Source organism: Neovison vison, chromosome 1 (genome assembly GCF_020171115.1).
Source record: "Neovison vison isolate M4711 chromosome 1, ASM_NN_V1, whole genome shotgun sequence".
Taxonomy (NCBI): Eukaryota; Metazoa; Chordata; class Mammalia; order Carnivora; family Mustelidae; genus Neogale; species Neogale vison.
The window spans coordinates 240,001,013-240,028,000 of record NC_058091.1 but is presented as its reverse complement, the minus strand read 5'-3'; the positions used below and the strand labels follow the sequence as shown (position 1 = coordinate 240,028,000).

General features: G+C 45.3%; 1 protein-coding gene across 12 annotated transcripts in view; it reads right to left on the bottom strand.

Annotated features, from left to right (window-relative positions):
• The window catches only part of SIL1 (SIL1 nucleotide exchange factor), a 241,742-nt gene that overhangs the window by 140,155 nt on the left and 74,599 nt on the right, over positions 1-26,988 (bottom strand). For 6 of the 12 annotated variants that reach the window (XM_044226511.1, XM_044226559.1, XM_044226564.1 and 3 more), the window contains exons 2-3: positions 20,822-20,914; positions 14,104-14,239 (exon numbers count right to left, since the gene is read on the bottom strand). In XM_044226511.1, the coding sequence (XP_044082446.1) occupies positions 14,104-14,239; positions 20,822-20,896 (211 nt within the window). In that variant the 5' untranslated portion in view covers positions 20,897-20,914. Of the gene's footprint in view, positions 1-14,103; positions 14,240-20,821; positions 20,915-24,448; positions 24,543-26,988 lie in introns of those variants that run through there. The other 6 variants (XM_044226530.1, XM_044226477.1, XM_044226482.1 and 3 more) reach the window with 2 other exon arrangements.

Sequence of the window (26,988 nt, the reverse complement as noted above, 5' to 3'; positions counted from 1 at the left end):
GCTGAACCCTGTGCCAGTCAGTCTGCAGAGAATCACTGAGAGAATGAATTTGAATAATAAAAGCTAGAACAAGGCAATACCTTGGAGACAGACTTGGTATAGTACCTTCAATTTAGAACCTCATTTCAGTGGCTAATGCAGTCGTTGGAGACATTAGCCTAATTTTTGCCAGGAGAGTCCAGCAACACAGCAGTACTAAACATGGGCGCAGAGGACCCTGCTCATCTAAGAGACAGCGTGGAGAATGAAATTAGCAGCTCTGCACTTCTGGTGCAGAGGAAAGCAAATCCTTGCTCCCTTCCCCCAATTCATCACCAATCATGGTTAAGATGAAAAAAAAAAAAAAAAAGAAAAAAAACCCACACAGGAATGTGTGTAGGAGTCAGCACTAACACTAAGTTCAAGGGAAACCAGGGCGCCTGAAGAGGCCCCCATGGGGCACTTAAGGACTATCGGAAAGTCAATTTCAAAGGACATCCAGTAAAAGTGCCGCCCTACAACTCATCTTGTAATTGCTAAGCCCTATATGCTGTAGGCCTGGAGACACTCCAGAAGCTGCCATCAGGTTAGTTCTGAGGCCAGAAATGGGGAGAAAAGCCCAAAATAGTCAGTCTGGAAGGGAAAGGTTCAGGTCCAGTCACATCTACACAGGCCCAGGGGACAGGGAGGCTTTTCCAACAAGAGCTTCCTACTGGCTCGGCTACAGAGGGAGCAACATCTAATGTGGTCCAGACTTGGCCTAAGTCTCTCCCCGTGTGGCCAGTCTCCTCACTGCAGGAGCCAAGCAGCTGAGGACCCTTTGCTTTCCAGTGGCCCGGTGAAGAGGGAAGCAGAAGCCTCAGAGGCAGCAGCAATATCCTATCCCTAGGGAACAGTCCCTGAGGTGCTCACCGCTCCCTCGTACACATGCCAACAGTGGGCTCAGCCCACGCTGGTCCATGGCTGCCAGACCAAGAAGGTCCTGTTCTAAGACATAGGTAAGCCAGCAGCACACCCTCTTTCTCCCCACCACACCTCTCTCTTTGTCTTTGGCCCCCAAAGTCCTATTCTGCCCTGCGCTCTTTTATCTTAAATTCTTTTGAATTACCTAGGGATGGGGAGGAGAAGACGTTCAACCAAGTCTTCATAGCCAAGCATTTTCTAAAACCCAGTGCCTTTCCCCCCCCTTCTCTCCCCTACCAGAGTACAAAGGAGGACCCAGTGTCACCAGTAAGACACTCTCAACAGCATCATGGCCTCACCAGCACTCACCTGGAAGCCTCAATGGCTTTAAGGGGTCAACACTATAATTACAGGCTTTATAGGTCTTTCTATCAAGTCCCTGGGATGTGAGAGACCAAACCCTGTACCTCACAGATATTAAGGTATAGCCTTATAGGAGATGCAAAAGTTGCTTGGGAGGCAAAGCAGGAAAGATGGGAAGCTAGACATCCCAGACTCCACCCAAGACACAAACGCAATAAGGGGAGCAGTACAGGGATAGGGAGGCAGGACATGTTCTCCATACACAGGACCTGCCTGCCAAAATTTACTGGATGGCAGGAATCCTAGATCTGTGGGTGAGGATTGAGTCATGATATAAATCTTCTTTTTCTAAGCAGCATGTGCAAAAACTCCTCCATCTCAGGAAAGGAAGGTGGACATGGGGGCAATATATGGGTAAGGTGGTGGTCTGCAATCAGAAGCACAGATTTCATTTTAATACTAGAGCAGCCTCCTCAAATTACAGAGTCCATTCTAGAAAAGACATGGAAGCTAACCCGGCTTTGGATAGTCTCAACACCACTGATGGGAAACTCTTATCATTGCAGTCTTGATAATTTGCTTGTAAAAAGCATTTTTTTCCTATAACTATAAATCAATCCCTCAATGCAATTTTAGAAATCTATTCCCCACTCCCCCCTCCCCAAAAAAATCAGCTATTACCAGAAACTCCAAACGCGAGACAGTAGAAGCTGAGCTCCAGTATAATTAGGGGAGATTCTGAATGGTGCCCCGAGGCAGACCATACAAGAAAAGGGTAGAAAGGAGTTATATACATTCAGAAAGCTCATTTAGGGAAGAGGCTGTGCATAATGCATGCAGGCACCAGAGTATAGACACTCCCTCCCCGCGGCCTGCTCAGAGGCAGGCTGTGAGCCACGACACTGGCAGATGGCTGCCCCAGTGGCAATTCTGCATGCTCCAATGGCCGCCTCCTCCTGTCCACCCTGAAGCACAGACTGATGCTCCCACAAGGGGTGGAGAGCACCAGCAAACATTACCCCTAAAGAATAGTACCTTTCCCCAGGGAAGGTAAACATTTCCATCAGAAGGCAGAAGCAATTTCTCTCTGTGCAGGAAAAAGGAGCCACAAACATCAAGTTGCTCATTCAAAAGAGACAGATGATCTCTGCAAGCCGAGCAGTGCCAAACCGTCTGTAAAGGGTTTGCACATCCATCAGCACAAGTGGCTATGTGGGGGGAGGGGAGCAGGAGTGTGGTAGGTCTACTTGGGGTGCAGGACTCTCTGGCCTCAGGCCATTTGTTACTTGACTGGAACAGAAGCCCCAGGGGAGTGGAAGCCAGAAGTTTTCCTGAAGGGGCTCTAGCCTCAGCAAAGGTGCAGCAAAGCCACTCTTCTCTATTCCAGGTGTTCCCAGTCCTCCCAGTCCACACCCGAAGTCGGTCTACATCCAGCATCTACACTCAAAACCTTTCCCGGTGCTCTGTTGGATTTTGAGCCAGACACTTCTTCCCACCACCAACCCCCACCTTTTTTTTAGTCACATGTGACCAAAAGAGAAACGACAGTTCACTAGTCTTATGCCTAAAATAACCTACAGAGAAATATGGTTTATGAACTCCCCTGTAATACAATACATAATTCAGAGCCCAGCCATTTGTCACACTATTGAGTAATCCACATGCATCCCAAGGGTCAGACAATAAAATCTGTAAATCAATAGCAAAAAGCAGTACACCTTAGCCACTAAGGTAAAACACAAAAAACATTTTTTAGCATTAACCTTTTTTTTTTAAACTTAGAAAATATGAATTTCTGACAGCAAATACTTGTGAAGGAGTTGTATGCCAGAATGGAAGAATTTATCCTTTCTAGAACCACCCCCCGACAGCCAATTTCAGTGGAAAAAGAAAAACCCCAAGATTCACATTTTCCCAATTACAATAATGGCTTTCTTCTACACACCCTGCCATTAGCATGGCAGAGATGACCACATCAGTCATAAGAAAAGCACACGTATATTCTGCACCCAAGAAGAGCAAGCAAAATGCTTGCTTTGTGCAAGAGCAAGGCACTTAAAACAGGAAACAAAATAATAAATTATTGCAGAGCTGGGTCTGAACTTATTTTTCTTTTCTGGATGATCAAACACTGAGTGTTAGCGTAGGGGTAGGCATCGCAATCTGCAAACATATTGCCATAGTGACTGGTGCTGAGACAGAAAGATAAAACAGGCAGAACTTCATTTATATTCCAAGGAACAGAGACAAGTGCCCTGATCATTCAGCCCCACAGAGAGTCCTAATGCTAAATGAGTAGTCTCCTTCCCAACCGCTGTAGAGCACCATCCAGGATCAGACGTGGGGTGTGTGTCTCCACTGTTGACCAATTATTGGCCTACAGTGGAACCTCCCCAAAGGATGCCCCAGGTACACGGGGGCTACAGAAGGGGGCATTGGGGCCCCTTAGTAAGAGCTCGCCTTCTCAGACACAGGAGGTGAGACAGAGTCAGGTGAGATCTGCTGTGCGTGGCTCTACTCTGGTCAGTTTCTCTTTTTATCTAACACATCACTTGGACATTAACTTCCTTGGTTTTAATTTTTTATTCTGAAATGATTTTAGACTTGGAGAAAAGTTGCAAAAAAAAAAAAAAAAAAAGGAAGAAGAAAAAGAAGTAGAGATCCCATAAACCCCTCACCCAACTTCCCCTGATACTAACATCTTACAAAACCATAAAACTAACAGAACTGCGAAATTAACATTGGTACAATAGTACTAACTCGAGACTTTATTTGGACTGTACCCGTTTTTCCTCTAATCACTTTTTTTTCTGTACCAGACTCTCATCTAGGAAACCACACTACACATAGCTGCTGTCTCCTCCGATCTTTGACATCTCCTCAGTATTTCTTTCTTGACCTGGATGTACTTGCAGAGTAATGGCCAGCTTTTTTTCTAGATTATGCCTGACTGTGGGTTTGTTTGATGTCTACTCATTTTTTTTTTTTAAAGATTTTATTTATTTATTTGAGAGAGAGATACAGTGAGAGAGAGCATGAGAGGGGAGAAGGTCAGAGAGCAAAGCAGACTCCCCATGGAGCTGGGAGCCTGATGTGGGACTCGATCCCGGGACTCCAGGATCACGCCCTGAGCCGAAGGCAGTCGTCCAACCAACTGAGCCACCCAGGCGTCCCGATGTCTACTCATTTTTACTACAAGAGCTGTTGCTATGAACCTGGCACTACAGTGAACAATTAATATGTTCACCTCATGTACTACTTAAGACAACCCTCTGAAGCAGGTATTACTTACTATCCCTATTTTGCAAATGATACTTCATTAAACCTTAGTAAAATTAGGTAATGTGCCCAAGACTCCCCAGCTGTAAAAGGGAGAGCTGAGGTATGAGCATGGGGAGACTGATTCTACAACACTCTACTGCCAGCCAAACTCGGCTAGATGCCACAATACAGCTGGGATGCTACCCTCTGAAGAAAGGGCATTCTAGCTTTTGTCATTTTTTCCAAAGGAGACAAACAAACCCACTTTAACTTCTAAGTTCTGCCCAAACAACCAGAAATTTCCTTCCCTTTACAAGAAGTACCTCCCTGGCCTAAGGATAAAGAGGAGGCCACTGTCCTGAGACCTCACTCCAGACTAGCACCAGGCAGAGAGAAAATAAATGAGTGTGTAGGTGTGCTCCACTCAAAAGGACCCCCTTCTAATGGCCTCTCCAAGGCTATGGAGACACTGCAGTCACAGGATTTAAAAACAACAAACAAACAAAAAGCAAAACCAAACCAGAAACTTCTTAGACTGCTTTTCCATGTCAGGCCCAGAGAAGTCCAACACAACCAGGCACTTCCTCTTTCAAATTAGGCTCTCTGGGAATGCTGAAGCACAACCCATTCATGTAGCACAGGAGCGGGTGGGGGGGGGGGGTGGGGATGGGGAGGTGGTGGTGTCAAGGGACAGGGCTATGGGAGACAGGGTGGGAAGCATTCCAGCTGCGCACCAGGATTTGTTTTTAATGCTTGTAACTTTAGATAACTCAGTTGCACAGACTTGATTTTTCTCAAATAGCCTCTCTGGCAATGCTAATATGTTTTTCCTCTTATTCTGACTGATCAGCGAAATGCATGGCTGGAAGGACTGCCTTCGAAGTAATTTCTTTGATGCTGGAAAACTGAGAAAATATTCCCCCAGCTACACACCCCCACATCTATCCATCCCTGCCACCTGCCATTCAGCTGCAGGTAAAGGCCATTACAGTAAAGAAGGAAAGGAGGCAGGGAGGGCAGGCAGCAAGGGAGGGTGGAAGGGAGAAGGACTCAGGGCATGAAAATGAGGAAGGGAGAGAGAACACTTTGTTCAAAGCGAGTCACTACAGAACCCAGACTTTTCCTGACATGCATAAGCAGGGCCAGATGATGCCAGCAAATAGGTGAAAAGACAGCCTTCTTCTGATCTGTCTCTTCCTTCTCCCCACTGCCTTTCAGCTCCCCAAGTGTCCCTGCCAACTCCATCACTAAGATGGACTTGTGTAAAACTGACATTGCAAGTGGCCGCCCCTATTACTGCTGACTTTACGCAAGAGTCCCTCCCCTTTGCAATCTACCACTGGTACCGAACTCCAAGGTATCTTCAGCTGGGTACTCTGATCAAATACTAGAATTTGAAATGCTAATGGTATTTAGGGAACAATTCCTCCAGCTTCCCCTTCTGCAGTCTAACCTAGGGAGAATCTAAAGCCAACTAAGAGCTCTTAAATCAGACATAAAACAGGGCTACTTAATCCACTGTGTTTAGGGACATCTGGATCTACTGCTAAGATCCCTAAGATTTAATCTAGAAAACAAAGCTTGAATAATTCTGCATCCTCTTGAATAATTTCCCCCTCCCAATGTCAGCAGCCTCTAAAATTCACATTACTTTGTTTCCACATAGGCCTCAAATAGCACTGCTTTCAAACAATGATCTTGCAGACTGAAATCCTGGGAAAAGCAATGGGATTTGGGATCCTTCACTGACAGACCATGGGCTCCAGAAGAGACCAAGAGAAGAGGTAATCACTCCTTGGTGCAGCACCTTGAGATCTCCCTTAAATAATGTATACAATGCACCAGGGACAAGGGCATTTTCCAAAAAAATGTTAGTTTTCCTCCTTCCCCAACAGCTAGACTAAAGTTCCTGGGTCCTCTTCTGCCTCAGTCATTCTTGGCCATGATAGACTAGACAACCTCCTCACCCTCTGTCCAAAAGCCTGACTTGGCAAACCAGGATGACAGAATGGAGATTAACAAGATGATGTTTATACAACATGTAGAGGGTTGCTGGGATGGGGGTATAAAGGTAGTTTTCTTTTTTCTCCCTAGGCAAAAAAAAAAAAAAATTATAAATAGACCATATTAGTATTGCCTGAAAACTCACCTCTACCCAGATAAACTAATGATGTCTACAGATAATCAAATCTGAAAACTTTTAATCCAAGAAATGTTTCTTTCCATTCAAATAACTGCTTATACAAACCCCAAACAGACTGTTCTCTAATTAAATAAATTAAAATACAACTCAATCTTTGTTTGCCCAAATCAACATATTATGGGAAATAAGGCAAGACCACAACCTATTAGTTTATGAACAGTATCAAAACAAAACCCCCACAGGACCAAAAATACAATCAGCCTGATTCAGCACAAGCACCAAAAGGCTCACAGAGCCCCCTGCACACTAGTTCTACTTCATTCAGGTTCTTTTCAGGCCTATTTAAGAAGATCAGGTGCACTCCATTTCTGAATTTGGACACTGCCAGGGACCTAAAAAAATCTTGAGAGTCCCTGGTTCAGAAGAGACAAGGTTGGAGCAATTTCAGAGGAACTTCTGGTAAAGCTCTCCAACTTGCCCTATAGGCCAAAGGCCTCCTTACTAAGGAGGACATTCCAACAGTCCCCTTAATGATGTGCCTGCCAGCTATCCCAATCTAAGGCTCAGACTGCACCAAATCCAATGTTTCTGGCCCCCAACAAAGGCAGGCTAGGCTGTCAAATGCCAATGCCCCCCCACCCCGCTTTTTTAAAGTAGGCACCGTGCCCAGAATGGAGCCCAACTAGGCCCTTCCTGACACTGGACACCACTTGGTTCTGACCTCTTGATGGTCTCAGCATCTTCCCCACAGAGGTTCTTCCTCATCCCTCCATTTCCCAAGTAACCAATCAAGTCCTTCTCTCGCATTATCCAAGGTAGAAGCCCCACCCTCAGCCTGGCTCAGGAAACTTAGAAAACATCTAAGTGAAGTTTCATCAGTTTCCCTCTACCTCCTTCCCATTGATCTTTGTTGTCTCCTAGCTTCTGCTTCTCATTTCCAAGGCGCATCATATTCAATAGGCCAAGACTTTCCATCTGGCACCTATACAATTTTATCTCATCAATGGTCTCCTCTCTGGGATTTCAAATCTGTCAACACTGATTCCTTTCTCTTCTGCCTTATATACAAAGGTCTCTCAACTCAGTTTCAGTGACCCTGCCTCTGGGAAGTCTTCCCTTCAGGGCCCCTCCTCTGTCTTCTTACCTAACCATATTACCCTGTCTGGGGGTCCTCCTACACCATAAGCCTAGGCAGGCATTCAATGCCCACCACATTATCTCTAGCATCAAGCATTCCATCTTGATGGAATCAACTATACATCACTATAACATACAACAAATGTAACATAACATAGACAAGTTTTTTGATGTCACTATCACCAAAATTACTGTTTTAGTTCTCTTCTTCCACTTACTCTTAAACACCTCAAACCTAGGAGTTTCTATCATCTTTCTTCGTTTCCTCATCTCCCATTCACAACACAGCCCCTGACTGGACTCAACTACACACTAATAGTTTACACTTACTTACATCATTAGTTCTACTGCCTTGTTAGCTCTCCTCCTCATCTCTCCTCCCACCCTCTCTCCACCGTCCCCTATCTGACAGATGGGACTCTGCCCACCACCATCTTCCCATTATTCCCTATACATTCCTGTCTCTCCAGCCAGGGAGTTGTACTCTCACTCTGAGGTCTCTGTTCATGTCATCCCCTTCCCGTCCACTCATGCTTCCTACCTGTCCTCTTCTCTACCTAGACAAGTATTACCTCCTCTTAAGTTACCAATCAATTACTACCTCTAAAGCTATCACAAAACCAAGAATGGAACAGGTTCTGGAAAAGGACCTCTCATTCCAGCTCCAAGGCAGCCCTTGAGAGATACTCCCAGCCCTGATGAGTCCCAACCTTGGAGATGGCCTGGTCAGTTTAAGCCAGCAGCATAAGGCCAATATGAGAGAAAAAAGGGAAGTCACAGCTACACAGATTGTCTGAGCTAAAGCCAAGCCCTAGGCATGAGGGCTGGGACTTGTTTTGGCAGCTAGTTTTCCATCATCTCTACTCCAGTTTAAGTTTTTCATTTCAGCCAGTTTGGGTATCCTGACTTTTGAGAGCTGAGACTATGCCCTTCTGCTAAGTAGTCTTTATTAAACCTCAGAGAGAACAGGTGGACAGAGGAAGCAGAGAAAGGCAAGGGTAAGAGCCTAGGGTAAGCATTAAGCATACAAATGCTTGTTAGAAAGTGGACAGTCAACAGCTGCTCTCCATCACCACCCAAGTCCACAGATTGCAAACTGGACCCTGGCCTACCCCATCCAGGTAATGAAGGCCAAACCCCGGGCAACAATGCTCTGTGCCAGTGCAGAGCTCAGCCAGCTAGTCTCAAAGTGGCCTCAGCCTTGGCAGTCACTGCTATGGAGTTCACAGGCTTTTCTGCCCTGGCCTCCACCTGTTCCCCCAGGAGGTGTGGGATTTGGCTGCTGAGGAGCAGTGGTCAGCCATTCTGGGAGAACACCACAAATGGAAAATGAGGGCTCACTGAAATGAAGAGATCTAAACTGTATTCATGGAACCTTCTGGGACCTTCATGTATTCCAACCCACCCTCCTTTTCTCCCCAAGGACAAGGTAATTTGGAGCCTCAGAAAATGCTCTTATAGGCCTCAAAAGACCTGGCATCCTGCTATGCCCCAAGCAGTTATCCTGACAAATTCTTATTACCAAGGTACAAAAGAGATGCTCAGAGCACAGAATGCTTAACAAAGGCTTCATAGGTGGTTGTAGTGATGGAGATGGGCCAGAAGTATAGGTAGGAAAGAACAAATAAAGCTCTCAGGGAATCCCCAGAAGACTCAAAAGGCTTTGAAATGGAGAGGGGTGGGGGGAAGGCACTGTGCAGAAAGAAGGAGCACCAGAGAGAAGCTCTGTTGAACATCTTATCCTTTAAAGTTGCTGGAGATAGCAACTTGTGTTCAAGAGAGGAGACAGACTATCCGAAAGCTACACAAAAACCACCCTGTTTCCTCTATTTGGTCCTTGTTACACCTTTCCAGTGCTGCACTTGAGCCAGGAAAAGATGAGCAGAGACCTATTGCTACTGAGACCTCCCTCAGGGCATGACCTTTTGCTGGCAGACAAGTCCCACTGCACCACTCTGATAAGACACAGGAGTTAACTTATAAACTGCCTTTAACCAATACTCCCATAGACACCCACGGCTCATGGGTTTAGACGTGTGTGCGCGCGCGCACGCACGCACAGGCCTGCATGGGAAGGGTGGGACAGAAGCAGGTCATACACTTGTGGACCATCCTGGGAACAAGATCACCCATAAGGAGGATCTCTCCACACCAGGGGAAGAAGGGAGGATCACCTGCCTCCCAGCCACACAGCTGGGGAGGTGGCAGAAGGCACAGGGAGCTTTGCTCCTGAGTCCCAACACAATTCATCCTGTAGGATATTCAAAAAAATCTGGTCTTTATCTTTGGTTACTGGCATAGAGCTCCTAAAACCTTTGAAATTTACCGAGTGACCGTAAATTCCAGAGTTATTCCAGAGTTTATGCTGATGAGATGACTCTTGAGGGGTAGAGGAAGGAGAGAAGGCAGCTTTAGATAACTTCAAGATGGGGACAGGTCATCAGAAAAAGTCATAATCATATAGTTGGAACTTTTAGCCCCATCTGCTGACCTCCAAGAAGAGGAGAGAGGGCTAGAGACTGATTAAGTGATTGGACATCAGTGATTAAACTCAATCATGTATATCAAATTCAACCTCCATAAAACCCCTGAACAAGCAATTTGAGAGCTTCCAATCTGGTCAACATACAGAAGTTCTAGGAGGGTGGTGTGCCCAGAAAGGGCTGGGAGGTTCTGCACCTCTCCCTGTATACCATACCTTGCCCTCTGCTTCTCTTCCATTTGGCTGTTCCTGAGTTGGACCTTTTACAATAAGCCAACAAACCCAAGTGTGTTCCTAAGTTCCCTGAGCTAGGAGTTGTTCTAGGAAATTATTGAAACTGAAGAGAGGGTTGTGGGAATTTCCAATTTATAGCTGGTCATAAATACGGGGTGATCTTAAGTAGATGCGGTGTCACTGAGACCTTTAACTTAGGGATCTGACACTACCTCCAGGAATGTGGTATCAGAATTGAACTGCTGGACACGCAGGTGGTATCTGAGGACTAAAGAATCACACAGCCCCTTCCAAGCTGCAAGGGGTCAAAGGCCTCCCAGACAAGTCCACAGAGTCACCTGGATCAGAGTCAAGTGCTCCCTCAGACAGCTGTCCAGGGCCTGCAGGAAATCAGACTCCTCTCTTAAATACTTGAAACAGAGTAGTTGGTCTACTATAAATGAGGTTTTTAAAATTCAATTCCCTCCTATTGCTCGTGCAGATCTGAAATGATCTGACCAGATGGCTGGTGTTCTATAATTCTTGGATTGCTCTCATCAGTTGTTGATGATTTGGATTTTTTTTCTTTTCCCTTTTTTTTTTAACCCCCTCACAGGAATGTGTTCCTGCATAGGCTTTCTGCGTGCTCCCATTAAGTGGGCTCTTTGTGCTGATGTCAATATTTCTGAGGTTCTAACAGCCTCAGAGGTAAATTCAGGTCAATAGGGTGCCCCAGGTTTGAGGTTTCCCAAGCCCACATGGGGCCAACAAGCAGCACTGGATGACGGGCAGGACAAGGCTCTTTGCTCAGGCTGCCTTGTCAACCTCCACTTCTCCTTCAGGTCCCAAGAAAAGGAAGGCAACAGAGGTATATATATTTTTTTAATGACAACTATAGCCACTTACTATTTCCTATATCCCAAGTCCTGTGTGAAACATTCTACATATGTTAATCTTGTTTTAGTCTCACATCATCTCTGGGAAGCAGATATTTTCAGATGAGGAAACTAAGGTTCAAAGATTCTCATCAACCTGGCGAAGAACACAGCTCAAAAAGAGAACTTTCATGGGGTTGAAGGCTCAGCAGCATAAAATTTGACTCACCATTCCACTGAGATCTCAACAATACAGAGAGAAGGCCCCAGCCTTCCCATACCCTCCTTTGTGCTCTCAATAAGCACAGGACACTTCCACCAGAACATCCAAAACACTCTAGTGCCTTTTTCTGTCACTGTATCCTGAGACTATATGCTACTAGCGGGTAGGAATCATGTCTCATTTGCTACTCAAAAAGACAGTATGGCCCAGTGGTGAGGAGTTCAGGCTTGGGGCCAGACAAAGCTTGTTTTAAACTGTGACTCTACAGTTTAAAACTGGTCATTTGACTAAGTCACTTCTAAGACTCAGTTTTGTCTATAAAAGTGAGGGTAGTTATAGCACTGGCACCATCGATACTCAGTAAATGTGACATATTATCTGTATCTCTGGCAACCAGTACAGTGCCTGGCACAAAGCAGAATCTCACAAATGCCCAGGGAGCAGAGACTTCACCACATTTGGCTGTTACTGGCTTTCTGTACACTTGATCTTAGCCGAAAGGCCAAGAAGCGATGACCGGCTTTCTGTAGTAACAAGTACACAGGCACAAAGTCCTAGGTCTCAGGGGTCTTCCACCCCAAGACAAATACCTGAATTTCCTGCCCAGAACCCATAGGACCTGCCAGCAAACAGCTTTCCTCTGCTTGCTTGTGAACAGCTGATGCTGAATCCACACTCAAATGCTTGCTGTGCCTCCGTAAGGTGAGACAGATCCCAAAATAAACCAGAAGATAGAGAGAGACAGGAAAATCACTTCCAGGAACAAGCGGCTCACAGTGAGGATGCTGACAGTAATAACAGAGGCGGGTCGATTTCAGGAGGATGACCTGCAGCTGCTCCAGGGCTGAAAGGCTGGGGCCCAATTCCCACCTGGCCTGGTGGGAAGGCCCATGAAGTCATAGGTAGGTCCCGTGGTGTTACAGACCACAGCACGCAGCCTGGAAAGCTACCTTCCTATGAGCCAGACCATGTATCCCCGGGTGCCCTCCCTGGAGGCCTGAGGACAACAGAGCTGAGGTTCTTCCTTCAGACACCTGAGGGGACAAAAGTTACTGAACTGGGGATAATACCCGTCAACAAAAACTAGCCATTTTCTGAAAAGTCCCCAAAAGATATTCCATCATCCTCCTTGTGCCACATCCCTGACTTCCATGCAGAAAAAACTGTGCTAACACTTTGTGCTCTCTCATCAAAATCTCTAGGGGGGTGGGCACTTTAGGGGCACAGAAGTCTCTCCACCTCACCATAAGTGTCCTTCCCCATCAAAGACCAAAGAGGACAGGAAGCCTATACACTCATGCACCCTTACTGGCATCCAATTCCACAATCAAGTTCAAGGGATAGCACAAATGGAGAATTTACCAATTAAAATCAGAACTGAATGTACTGAGTGATATCTTAATGTCAAGAATCCTCACAACAGGGAGGGCAGGACATTTCCCCAGTGATAGGGGTTTTCCTAAAACCTCCCCCTGGCTCCCACTTCACTTCCTTGGTGCTTCATCACTCTTCGGTGGCATCAGCGACCTGTATGCAAGCCCAGCAGGAGCGCTATCGCTACCAGAAAGTTGGCTGGCACAGTGAACGCTGCCCCTGCCGGCACAGAAGCAACGGGGACAGTGAGGACACAGTGATGAATACTGGTTCAGAGCAGACCAAACCACAGTGGCAGCTGCCAGGGCTGGCCATCCACCTTGCCACAGCACACAGTGCTAACAGCCCGCTCTGGAGAACAGACCCAAGTGTCTCTGTAGTGGGGCTATAGTCAGTAAAGTTGGAACGAGAAGGACAGTGGGAAGGAAAGTGGGTCGAGGCTCCGTGGTCAGTGACCTAGGACACGTCAGCTGAATGACACAGGTCAATGAGCCTCAGTGTTTTCACAGGAAAACCCAGACAGTAACAGTCCCTACAGTTGTGAAGTTTGAATGAAATTATGCACACTCAGCACCTAACACAGTACCTGAATATGGTGAACTCTCCACAAATACTCATTACTTTCTAAGCTATGGGCCCAGGTTCATAAAAGGGCTAGAAAGTTGTTCTTTCTGAGGATGCCCCATTTAGAAACCAGGCCAGGATCAGCCCCTGTTTCTTGGCACAGGTTCTTTTAGCAACAGAACACTCCTGCCCCGCACCGGTGCTCAGTACTCTCCCGTGAACAATATTTCAGCTGCACTGAGCCGAGCAGCAGAGCCTAAAATAGCATTTGCAGAGTGAGGCACATGTCACTGCTTCTCCTGTGTTTCAGAAGCACAAGGAAAGAAAGTTTTCAATCACTTGCTCAGAATGCTCGGCCACCCACCACCTGCCTTCCTTTCATGGCAATAACATGCCAAAATCTCTGCTCTGTTGGAAAACGGAGGTCCCTAAGCCCCACAGCAGCAGTCGCCACTTGGAAGGACCACACTGTTCCCCTCCAGTGGGCCACAGAGTGACTGCTCTTCCAAACAGCCCTGTGGGGACGAAGGACATATGCACTTAGAATTCAGAGTGTGTTTCACAGGAAGAGGGCTGGGCTTGGTACCTGGCCGAAGGGCCTGCCACTCATGGGTCGGGTGAAACACCTCAAGGACCTCAGAGTCCAGCTCCTCTTCTGCTGTGGTTTCCTTTCTGTCTGCTTCTTTGGTCCTGCTCTTCTCTGGGCTGGTGAGCGCAAACTCCTTCAGAGAAAGGAAAACACAGGCATGACCCACCATAGCAAGGTACCAGGTAAACAAAGAACATGGCCTGGGTGGTATACCTTTCTCCTCCGTCCTCCTCTCCTCCCCAGCCTTGTCTGGACCCTTCACAACAATGTTGTGAGGTTAGCCTCATAACAAGAATGAGTGAGGTGATACAGTTACATCAACACAGCAGGTGTTATGTGTATATGAGTAGGGAAAAACTCCACAAAGTTCATTACTATCACTTTTCAAATTTTATTTTATTTACTTATTTGACAGAGAGAGAATGTACACAAGCAGGGAGGAGAAGATGAAATGAGGCTTGATTCCAGGACCCTGGGGTCATGACCTGAGCCCAAAGCAGATGTTTAACCAAATGAGTCACCCAGGTGCCCCAGTTCATTATTATCTCAAGGGGGTTAAGGGAACAACCTAGGGAGAGGGGTCGGCAGAAGAAGACAGTAAGAGCTCTTTGCTTTTTACTTGCCCTGTTACTATACTGTGTGACATTTGAAACTCTCACCTAAAATTGCTCTTACAAATAAAAAAGATGTATTTAAAAGAAGAAATGTTGGGGTGCCTGGGTGGCTCAGTGGGTTAAAGCCTTTGTCTTCAGCTCAGGTCATGATCTCAGGGTCCTGGAATCGAACCCCGCATCAGGCTCTCGGCTCAGTGGGGAGCCTGCTTCCTCCTCTCTCTGCCTGCCTCTCTGCCTACTTGTGATCTGTCAAATAAATAAATAAAATCTTTAAAAATAAATAAATAAATAAATAAAAGAAGAAATGCACACATGAATGGGAGAATAAGACCTCAAATGACCACCCCAGACAGAAAAAACCTGCCAGCTGAGGCCCAACTGATACCGACAGGGCCCAGCAGGGCCTGGCAACTCTCCGGGGTGACTACAGGGCATAAATGACCCCTTGGGACATAACAACCCAGGGTGAAAGGACAGCAAGTGGGAAGCTGGAAGTCCAGCTGAGGTGAAGGGGGAAGAAGCCAAGCTGAAAACTAATTCCTAAAACCTGTTTCCTTCCACCCCATGGAGAGCATGGAGGATTAATGAGATGATGTCTGTGGAGCACTTTGAGCTCAGGAAACAGAGATGCAAGATAAATACCAAGTATTATTCATTTTGCTTCTTCCAGGCCACCCATTCTTCCTGTCCCATTTTTATTTTTATTTATTTTATTTTTTTTAAAGATTTTGTTCATTTATTTGAGAGAGAGACAGTGAGAGAGAGCATGAGAGGTGAGAAGGTCAGAGGGAGAAGCAGACTCCCCATGGAGCTGGGAGCCCGAAGTGGGACTCGATCCCGGGACTCCAGGACTATGACCTGAGCCGAAGGCAGTTGCTCAACCAACTGAGCCACCCACGCGCCCTTCTTGTCCCATTTTTAAACCTTTCTTGCATAAAAGCAGTAGGGCCTCAGGAAACTGGAACCAGAGGGTTCCAGAGCTCTGGATAGCAAGGAGGAACCCCCACTAGCACACTGGGAGGTTATTTCAGACTTCACACCTCCAGAGCCTTCCTGTAATAACAGTGAGCATATTTTGTGAATTCCTATGAACCCAATCCTGAGCTAGGACCTTTACACACATCTCATTTTGGTTTCCCAACAAGCCTAACCTTGAATGGGAGGTAGCAATGCATCTCTTCCAAGCAGCACCCCAGCTTCAGATCGGTATCCCCACCTACCCAGCACCTGAGAGTCTGACCTTTCAGTAACTGTCAAAGGCAAGGTGTTTAGTTAATGGTAATGATAACGGAAAGCCCCTCCAAAGACTTTTACATTTTAACAAGAAAAAAAGGCATGGAATTCAGATGGCAGGACTTCAGATCTTGTTCAGGACTTATAAGGAAGAGATCTTGGACAAGAAGAAGCCCTCAAATCATGTCACAAGTAAAGAGAGGCAAAGACTACAGCACAGTGGTTAAGAACTCAAGCTCCATATCACATAACCAGAAGTTCGAATCCTAGTTTCTTGTGATTCCCAGAAATGTACTCAATTTTCTAAACCTGTTTTCACATTTCTAAAGCAAAAGTAATAGCAACGTCTAGCTCATACATGAGACAAGGCACCAACTTGTAAACCACTAGCTCTGCGTACGGGGTAGCCATTAGTATTACCACTTGTAAAGACAACAATAGAGTACAGGCTGGATGAGCCTGTGCTATGACTACACAATGACATGACTCAGGTCAAGTTTGGGTTGTGGACACCTGAGTTGCCTGGCCCATCAAACCTCTCGTATCCCTTCAACATGGAGTTGCACAGATCTGAGCTCAAAAGAAAACTAGGAGCAAAAGAGCAGCCATGCTTGTGAGACTAAAATAAAGACAGAATGGCAGGAGACACTGGCCAAAAGCCATATTTCCTAAGAGCAGGCTTTGTGTCCGTCTCTTTCACCACTGTACCCCCATGCCCAGCACAGTTCTTAATTTACCATCATCCAAGAACAAAGGAATAAAGGAACAACCCTCTCCCACAGGCAGGTACATGTTCTGGATGCCTTGGAGTGAGGCAAGTCCAAAGTAGCCTCACCTGCTAGAACCCAGGGAGTAGCCCCACGTTCCAGAACAAAGACTACCTTGTCCACAAAGTACCCGAAGCCTATAATCTAGGGCCCATCCATGCTGGTCAGCCTCTGCCAAAAGCACCATACACTAGACCATGGGCCTAGGAGAATGTTAATAAAATGTACCCCCAAAGTGTGAGGGTCAAATGCCTTAAGGGGCCAAGGAGGGCCGGGTGTCCAACAATGGGGAGTGCTTGTGTTGTGAAAACTGGAGTCCTCCTGCCTTGACTAAGGAACACAGCTGCTACTCAGCTGGTCCACCACTGCCATGAAAAAGAGAAAAACAGAAAAACAGATTTTTATCTCAACTCTTCTTATTTTAGAACACTAAGAGGACCAAACTAAACATCTCTAAGCTATAAACTGCAGTTCTTGCTTTAGTCTATTAGCCAGGTAACTCCTGGCAGGTGTGGCTGTAAACAAGCAACCAAACTCTCATCTCCAGAAGCAGAAAGAGGCAACAGGAATGGGGATGACGAAACATGGCAGAAATCCCTTCAAACTCTAGGCTGGTCCGTGTTCATTCTCTTGACTAGAGGCTGGGAAAGCCTCTTTTACTAGATTCCTTTTAAGGTTAATAAAGTAAATTCAGGAAGGAGAATGATGAACCACTAAGCCACATGCCCCAAGCCCTAAAGGAGCTAAAAATCCCACCACTGCTCCAAATGTTTTTTGAGCTTCCTCTTGGTGTCACTTCTGAACCAGATTTTAAGACACACACACACACACACCCTGCCATTATTTTACAGTACAAATCCATCTTTAGTGCAGGTGATACAAATTGGAGCTCCTCTGATCAGCTCACCCTATTCACCAAATCTAACTCTGAGTGACTTGGGACTGTTTGCCCAAATCCCATCTGACAAACACTGAGGACGTCAGTCAGTTCAAAAAGGGCATTCCAGAAAAGGTTTTGAGAAAAAGCAGATCACAGGGATGAGGCTGCCATGGTAACCGCAGCTACCATCCGTAGCTCCAGGCTATAAAGTGCCTTCCATGCCGCACAACTCATCCAAGTTTCATCTGTGAAGCACACACTTTCATTCCCATTTTACAGATGAGGACAGGTATGGGGCCTGTGCAAAAATCACACTGCTGAAAAAAGCAGAGCAGAGATTTAAGTTAGGCCTGCCTGGCTCCAAAGGCCATGCAGGAATTTTGACTCCCTTCAGTGTTTCTGTTCTTAGTCATGTGTCCTAAAGGCTGTGCCCTAAATGCTGAGGGAATTGGCGGGAAGGGCAATGGGATCACCTTTGCATATCTACCAGCACATCCCCGGCCTCCCAGGGGAAAGCGCAGACTTCCATGGACCAAGTGAAAAGCCCCGAGAAAGGACAAGCAAGACTAGCTTCTCTGTGCTTAGGAAGTATCCTCAACAGGAGAAAAAGACCAAGAGGTGACAGAAGTCAGCCAGCCCTTGGTTAACTCTCAAGTAAACCCCATGTCTGGTGTCCTCTCAGTTGGCTTCTTGGGTCTCTGTTCCACGCTGAAACCTCAGCACTCTCTTTTCCCTGCTACCATCACTCCAAATACCAATTTCTTCTCAACTGACTGGCAAGACATTCCAGCTAAGGTGTTAGCTGACAACAGCTTACCATGTCTCACTTCCTTGCACTTATATCTGAATAAGAGATTCTTAAAGACCAAAGCCTTCATGATCCAGGAGAATGAATGAATCTCTAATGGTAAGTTGACAGACGCTGTGACAGAGACAGACTGCCAGGGCAACATTCTGGGACAGGACCCCTATCTGCCAGAGCTCTACATTAAGTCATAAAAGCAGCCACGTGCTTACTAAAAATAATAGCTGACATTTATTGACCATACTCTGCCAATCCCAATGCTAGGTGCTCTGTATATGTAATCACATATCATCTACACTGAAATCTTAACAGAGGTATCAAGCCTATTTTCTGGATGAGGAAACAAAGCTCAGAAATGGCCCAACTGCCAACATAGGTGGTAAAACGGAACTTCCCAAGGGTCTCTGCTCCTTCCACTGGTTCCACTACCTTCCACATCACTCACTACCTTCTTGAAGTCCAGGATACCATACAGCCACACTACTTCAGCATCCACACTGCTCCTAAGCTGTGGCATCCCAAAGAGGTAGGATGATAGAAGCCAGGAGAAGTGGTTGGTTCCACACCATACCCTGATACACACAAACAACCCTTCCTGGGTGGCCATTAACCTGCAGAAATGCCCTTGGGGAGAACAATTCCAGGCCACGAGGAGCTCTTGCCTGGACTCCGGGCTCTGAAGAAAGGATCATAACTACCCCCTCCTCCTCCACCACCCATTTTCACTGTTGTGATGGCTGGCTGCAGAATTTGGATTTTAAATGCCAACAGGGCAGCAATTTTTATGGTATGAGAGAAAAGATGCTTCAATTCCTACTTGTGCTTAGCACATGATGAAAGATTATGACAAATGGATACAGCTTAGGAACAGACATAAGGATAAAAGTAGCTTCTGTTGATGAAAGTCGTATTAACATTTTTCTGAGACTAGACTCAATAGAGCTAATATAAATGGGCCAGAATAATTATGGCTCTGAAAGCTCATCTATTTGGTTGGACTATTATCCAAAAGGGACTTACTAACGCAGTCCTTAAGCAAATCCATCAGCACGTTTTTGTTAATTGTGCATCTGCTAAAGCTCATGAGGGGGACCACTGGATCCTCATGAGTGGCAGGTTGGGGTGGGGGGTTGGGGGGAAGTGGGACACAGCCCAGATCCCTTGAGACACTTGTGTGCTTTTCTGGCCAAGGCTATGACAAGGACAGCCCCTAACTCATGCTGTGACCAGTGCCACCCTCGGGGGCCAAAGGGATCTCATCCTCATTATCCTTGAGGAAAAGGCAAAAAAAAAAAAAAAAAAAAAAAGGCAGCAGTAAGATCTTAGGTAACATTAAAAGCTCAAAAGAATTCGTGACTCCTAACTGCACTATCTCTTCTGCTCCACGAAGTAGGGAGAAAGGCAGAGAGAAAACAAATGACTTTAGAGAGAAGGTGGAAGCTTGCCATGAGCCAGAGGTGAAACTCAGCTGAGCTGGATTGTTATTAAATTCATCACAATTGTCATTTGCACTTCAAGGCCCTCCTGCTCCAAAGCCTGCAGCACTTACCCAACATTTAGTAGGAGCCCCTGGGGTTGGGGAAGGCGGCCAGGGGAGGGCAAAACTGTCAGAAAGCTGACAGTCAAGGCTTCTCAGGGGAGAGGAAAGAGGGGGCAATGGGAGCTGGTCAAGGGCAGCCTGTTCCTAGGGCCAGCCAGTGAAACAGGGCCAGAAGCCTTGGCATGCTGCAGCCAGGCCAAGCTCAGAGGCTTCTCAGTCACTCTACTCCTGCCTGTAGCAGTGACAGAAACCCTGAGCAGTCAGGTCTAGGTTAATGAAGAGAGGCCTAGAAAGAATAGGGAGAAAAGGACAGAAGGATAGAGAAAGAGAAAAAGAGACAGACAGAGAAAGCACAAGGAAGACAGGAGTAGAGGAAGAAGCAGAGTCTTACTTGGTGCTCACCACACAAGCAACCAGCTCTCTTGGGGAAAATCCTGACCTTCCCAATTCTGCCACAAACTGGTTGAATGATCTAGCCAAGTTACTTAATGTCTCTGAGCCTTGGGATCCTTCTCAAAATGAAGGATCTACTTCATAGTTGTCTACTTCATAGGGTAGTTAAGAGGATTAAGTGAGAATACACATAAAGCACTTAATAAACTGCTTGATACATGATAAACTCATTATCATTATTGATATTATTATTGTATCACCATCATCATCATATTTTCTCCAAAGGAAACTATGCTATGAGCTTTAACAGAGGCCAGAGGAGTAAGGTCGGGGGTTGGGGGGAGAAGTACACATAATCCTTGATCCAGTGCTGCCCACATTCTTGCAAGAAAAATAAGCTCACTCTACTCCCACAGAAGCCTTTGTGGCATGGAGGCTTTCCTGGACCTTATAGGATTCTTCTGTTTATGTTAAGATATTTACCGGGTTCTGATGACTGAGGCAGAAGGTGAAACAGGAAGCCATCAGCAGCCCAAGCAGCATTCCCAGAAGAGCCATCTTGGAAGGGGGCAGGCCCTGGGGAATATTAAAAACAAAAAACAAACAAACAAAAAAAAACCAGAAGGTCAACAGGAAGCTGGTGCCTGGTCCCCCAGCAATGTGATTCCCAAGATGTCACTTGTTCAAAGGATAACATACATTTTCTGCATAGAGTTATCAAAGGTCTTCTACCACAGGATAAGATCTAAAGGAAGCCTCCATCTCCCATAACGAGTTCAGCCACTCATGGGCAGACATGCCTTAGTTGGAAGCATAGAACCAAGCAGGACTCTTACAGGAGATACAAAGGTATGGTTCCTTCCTTCCTCATTATCAACTTGTTGTCAGGTTGTAGAGGGTAGTATTGGCTATAACAGTGAGAGAAAGAAACTAACCAATTTTTTTGTGTGTGAACACACCTGGGCCCAAATTCTCCTAAGCCTTCATAATCATTCACTTCTAAACCATGCTCACTGTTATACCTGAAGAAAAATGCCATCAGTATCCCATCAACCAGCAATTCAATATTCCCAAGCCACAAAGCCTTACACATTGCTTTTCAAATGGCCAAACAATTTTGGGAGGCCAAGGGAAGGCCTGAAGCCCAGGCTCTAGTAGCTATGAAAATTAAAACAAAAGGATAAAAGGGTATCTCATATTCATGATTAGAGACTTAATATTGTTAAGATAACAATACTACCCAAAGCAATATGCAGATTCAATGTAATATCTATCAAAATACCAAAGTGGTTACAGAATAGAGAAATCCATCCTAAAGATGGATTACATATGAGAGTCCATACATATGGACTCTCAAGGGACCCAGAACAACCAAAAAGGTCTTGGAAAAAAAAAAGAACAGGGGCGCCTGGGTGGCTCAGTGGGTTAAGCCGCTGCCTTTGGCTCAGGTCATGATCTCAGGGTCCTGGGATCGAGTCCCACATTGGGCTCTCTGCTCATCAGGGAGCCTGCTTCCCTCTCTCTCTGCCTACTTGTGATCTCTCTCTGTCAAATAAATAAAAATAAAAATCTTAAAAAAAAAAAAAAAGAATAAATTTGGAAGACACATATTTCCTGATTTCAAAACTTACTACAAATCTACAGTTATCACAACAGTATGGTACAGCCCAATAAGGACAGAACATAAAGACCAATGGAATAGAACTGAGGACCCAGAAATAATCATGTATGGTCAACTTATTTTCAATAAGGGTGCCAATACCACTCCATGGGGAAAAAAGAGTCTCTTCAACAAACAGTACTAAGACAAGTAAATAGCCACAGGCAAAAGGTGGGATGGATTCTTCCCTTACACCACATACAAAACTTAACTCAAAATGGATCAAAGACTAAATTTAAGAGCTAAACTTTTAGAAGAAAACATATAGAAAATCTTCATAACCTTAGATTTGGCAGTAATTTCTTGAAAAGGACACCCAAACCAAAGGTGATTAAAAAAATAGTAAATTGAACACCAGAAATATTTAAAAACGTATATGCCTCAAAAGACATTATCAAGACTCCCTGATATGAGGAAGTTGAGAGGCAAAGTGGGGGGGGAGCGTGTTGAGAGGTAGGGAAGGAAAAAATGAAACAAGATGGGATCGGGAGGGAGACAAACCATAAGAGACTCTTAATCTCATAAAACAAACTGAGGTTTGGGGAGGGTGTAGGGAGATGGTGGTTGAGTTATGGACATTAGGGGAGGTATGTGCTATGGTGAGTGCTATGAAGTGTGTAAACCAGGTGATTTGCAGACCTGTACCCCTGGGGCTAATAATACATTATATGTTAATAAAAAAATTTAAAAATACAAATAAATAAATGACATAAAATATATAAACATTAAATTAAAAAAAGACATTATCAAGAGAGTAAAAAGACAGCCAAGAAAAGGGGAGAAAACACTTGCAAATCATCTGATAGGGTTTACTAACCAGAATATATCAACAAGTCCTACAATTCAACAACAACAACAACAACAAAAACAACCAAGCAACCCAAATTAAAAATAGCCAAAGGACTTGAAAAGACATTTCTCTAAAGAAGATATACAAATGCCAATAGAGACATGAAAATATTTTCAACATCATTAAATATTAAGGAAATGCAAACCAAAACCACATATTTACTAGTTCAAATCCACTATGGTGGCTGTATTTTTTTTTTTTTAAGATTTTATTTATTTGACACAGAGAGAGATCACAAGCAGGCAGAGAGGCAGGCAGAGAGAGAGAGGGGGAAGCAGGATCCCCACTGAGCAGAGAGCCCGATGTGGGGCTCGATCCCAGGACCCTGAGATCATGACCTGAGCCAAAGGCAGAGGCCCAACCCATTGAGCCACCCAGGTGCCCTGTATTTTTTTTAAAAAAAAGGGAAAATAACCTATATTAACAAGGATGCAGACAAACTGGAACTCTTATACATTGCTGGTGGGAATGCAAAATGCTGTGGGACAAAGTTTGGTGGTCCCTCAAAAAGTAAAACACAGAATTACCTTATGACCCAGTAATTCCACCCCGAGGTATTTATTCCACCCAACAGATCTGAAAACAGTGACTCGGATACTCCTAAGTGAATGTTCATAGCAGCATTATTCACAATAGCCCAAAGGTGGAAACAATCCCAATATCCATCAACAGATGGAGTTTTTAAAATATTGTATATACACACTTATGGAATATTATTAGGTCATAAGAAGAATGAAATTCTGATACATGCCTCAACATGAATCAAACTTGAAAAAAATTATATGCCAAGTGAAGTAAGTTAGACACAAAAGAAAAGATATTGTTATGAATCTACTTAAATGAATTCTCTTCAACACGCAAATTCAGAGAGACAGAAAGTAGATTACGGGTTACCAGGGGAGTTACTGCTTAATGGGTTTCTCAGTGAAACAATTTTGGTCAGTATACTAGAGTGGCAGTCAAGAGAACTTAATCCAAATTGCTGAATCACTATATATACTATATACCCAAAGCTAATATTACTGTATATTCACTAACTGGAATTTAAATAAAACATGGAAAAAAATGAAGAGAAACCCATGTACTTTAAAAAAAAAATGGCAAATGATCTAGGAAAGAAGGGCAAAAAGAAAAAAATAAAACAAGCTAAGATTTTTTAAGAAGACTTAGAAAAAGTCAGAACATGACAGCATTAGTCCAGACCCTTTTAAAAGGTTTGCATGTTGGTCACTCAGCCCTAATACACCTTATTAGGCTGTTTACTCAACAGAGGCTTAACTGTGTTCATTATAGGGGAACATCTCTGAAGAGTATGGTGTTTACCTTTTCTCCTTGCTATTCCTGCCATACTCTACATTCCACCTCAGGAAATTGGTCCTATAACAGGATTGCAGTGGGACCCAAAGCCCTGTCTGAACCCGTTCTCAGCAGTTATTACCCCTTGCTTAGCCCACACCTTCTCAGCCACAGACGGAAACTTTCCCTAAGGACATCTGGAGCCGTAAAGGAAAACAGCCCTGCTGGACTGGCACTGTGCTAAAAAAGCATAGCCAAATGGAAAAGCAAAGGCTTGGGCACTAAAAATAGCTGCTACACTCACCCAGCAGCAAAAGCCTTTGCTTTCTGCCAGCTTTTCCCCTCTTTTTTCGTCGACAAAATGGAACGGCGGAGTGCCACATGAGCTTTCCCCAGCAACCTGGTTCCCTGGGGCACCAATCACACTGAAAGACAGGGAGTGAGTTCACAACACAGCATTAGGTTCTGGATAGGTACCTGACCGTGCCTGGGTTGGGGGAGATCTCGGGGCGGGGGGCAGCCTGGGTGAGGATGAACAAGCAGCAGAGGCTTCCACATCAGGACTGAAAAGGCTGGAAAGGCCCAGGGAGAAGGGTCCTGAGAACACACAATGTTCCCTAGAGATTCCTCTATGCCCCATACCTTTCTTAATCCACAGGCTTGCCTGTGGGGAAAAGGAGAATCAAAAACGGGAACAGGGTGCATTACTGGGAAATATGCCATAAGAGAAAACAAAGACTATCCCCAAAGCCACAGATCTCCCTCCCTGCATGAAGAGTAGTGTTCATCTGTACATGAATGGACACACACACAGTTAAACACTCCCTTCTCACAGCCAGGGATAAATACTGGAATTGATGTTGGGGGAAAAGATGAAGAGGAAGAGATAAATGAGAATGAATTAGTCAAGGGCAAAGAAGACAAATGAGCAGCAGGAGGAAATACAGAAGAGACTGAGGCAAAAGAGGTTGGGGGCAGCTGATACACACATAGCAGCTTCCCTACCTCCTGGAGTCGGAGGAGGGGGCGTGGGGGGGCAGCAAGAGAAATGGCAGCTCCCACAGGGCTCTCAGCCGCCTCCGTCTCCGGCACAGAAACTAACGCCCTCAGATGCATTTTATGCCAATACTAAGGATGAGCAATCGATTTGCAAATAGATCCTTCATCTCCCCCCGCCAATAATTCCACAAGGACTGCACACCTGACCTATTTATTGCCTCCATATATTTCTCCATGAAACACAGGGAGAGAGAGAACATGTTGCAGGGAGGAGGTGCCAGGAGACAGAGCTAGGAGAAGTGAGGCTAGGAGAAAGGAATGAGACAGCTTCCCAGGCTTTGCAGGGATACCCTAAGAGCAAGTGCAACACAGAGGCATGGGGAATGGTGTCCTGCATCCTGCTGAGGCCTGGCCTATAGCCCTGTCAACCTGGGCTTGGGCCTTATTCAAGTAGCAGCAGGTGGAGAACATGCAGGCACAGTTTTCTCTGAGCTTTATGCTCAGAGTGCAGAGGGGTGATGGGTGGGTGGAAAGAAGGAAAGAGGAAGTGGCACACAGCTATGTTTTACCAGGACAGCTCACAACACAACCAGGGATTTGGGCAGCAACAGCAGCAGCAGCAAGGGAACACCTCAGTACACTGATGTAAGTAAAGCCAAAGTCATGGCGCCCCTTTGAGGCATAGTAGGCACACCTGGCCTGCAGTTAGTGCCCTTTCCAAACCTTCCCAAAACCCACTAACCCTGTATTTGCCTGATCAGCTATCCCTGCACATACTGTAAAACAAATCTTCCCATCATCCTTGGCTCTCACTGGAGCATAGACCAACATCTTTACATTTACAATCTTCTTCTGATTTAAACCACCACCACTCGATCTGGGAAAGGAAACACATTTCAATGTTCTACCAATAACTCTTTCCTTAGGTATCCTTGGGCTTTGGGATAAAAAAGATAATTAGGACTTGAAATGCCCATTTTTTTTCCTATCAAAACTGGCCATCTGTAGGCTGCAACTCTACTTTAATAGAGGTTGGATGCTCTCAGCAATCTGTATTTTCAGCTGACTGTACTGTACAGCTTACGGAAGCAGATGCTTAGGGCACGGGTGGGAGGAAGCCTTTGGACTCACCAGCCCTTGCCTCTCTTGGTGCCTCATGTCCTTTATTCCATTCAGACAGAACTGGGGGAAAGGACTAGGCACTGGATAAAAAGAAAATAAAAATTTTATTAGCACCATGCTCTAACCGAGCTAACCAGCCACCTAAAGAAAATAAAAGTTTAAAAAAACCAACCATTATCCTACAACTTTTATCTTCTCCAAAAGCAAGAAAACAAAAGAATGTGATAAGGATGGCAAAGAGCCAACAGAGGAAGGTGAAGTGGGACTGCTGGATCTCTGAAAGTGTCTTACATGGCTGGTTGGCCCCACGGACAGTGGCTGCTCTCATCTCAGGGATAGAGCACAAGAACAGGAAAAGGTCAAAAATGTCCTGGACAGACAGAACCACCTCAGCAAGCTACCTGGGAGAACTCTGAACCCCATCTCAGAAAAGCTCATAGTCTTAACCTACAGTGTATATCCATGTATTTGTTTCCCCAAATCTAGAAGAGAAAAGACGAGAATTCCCACTTCCATCTTAAAAGAAGGAAACTGAAGGAAAGAGATAAAAACACTGGATAGAAAGTATAATACATGAATTTAAAGGCAGAATGACCTAAGGCCAGTTCTTAACTCTGTCAGTTCCTAGCTATGTGATCTTGAACACAACTATACCAGGCCTCAGTTTCTTTTTTTTTTTTTCAGGCCTCAGTTTCTTAATCTGTAAAATGGGCATAATAAGAG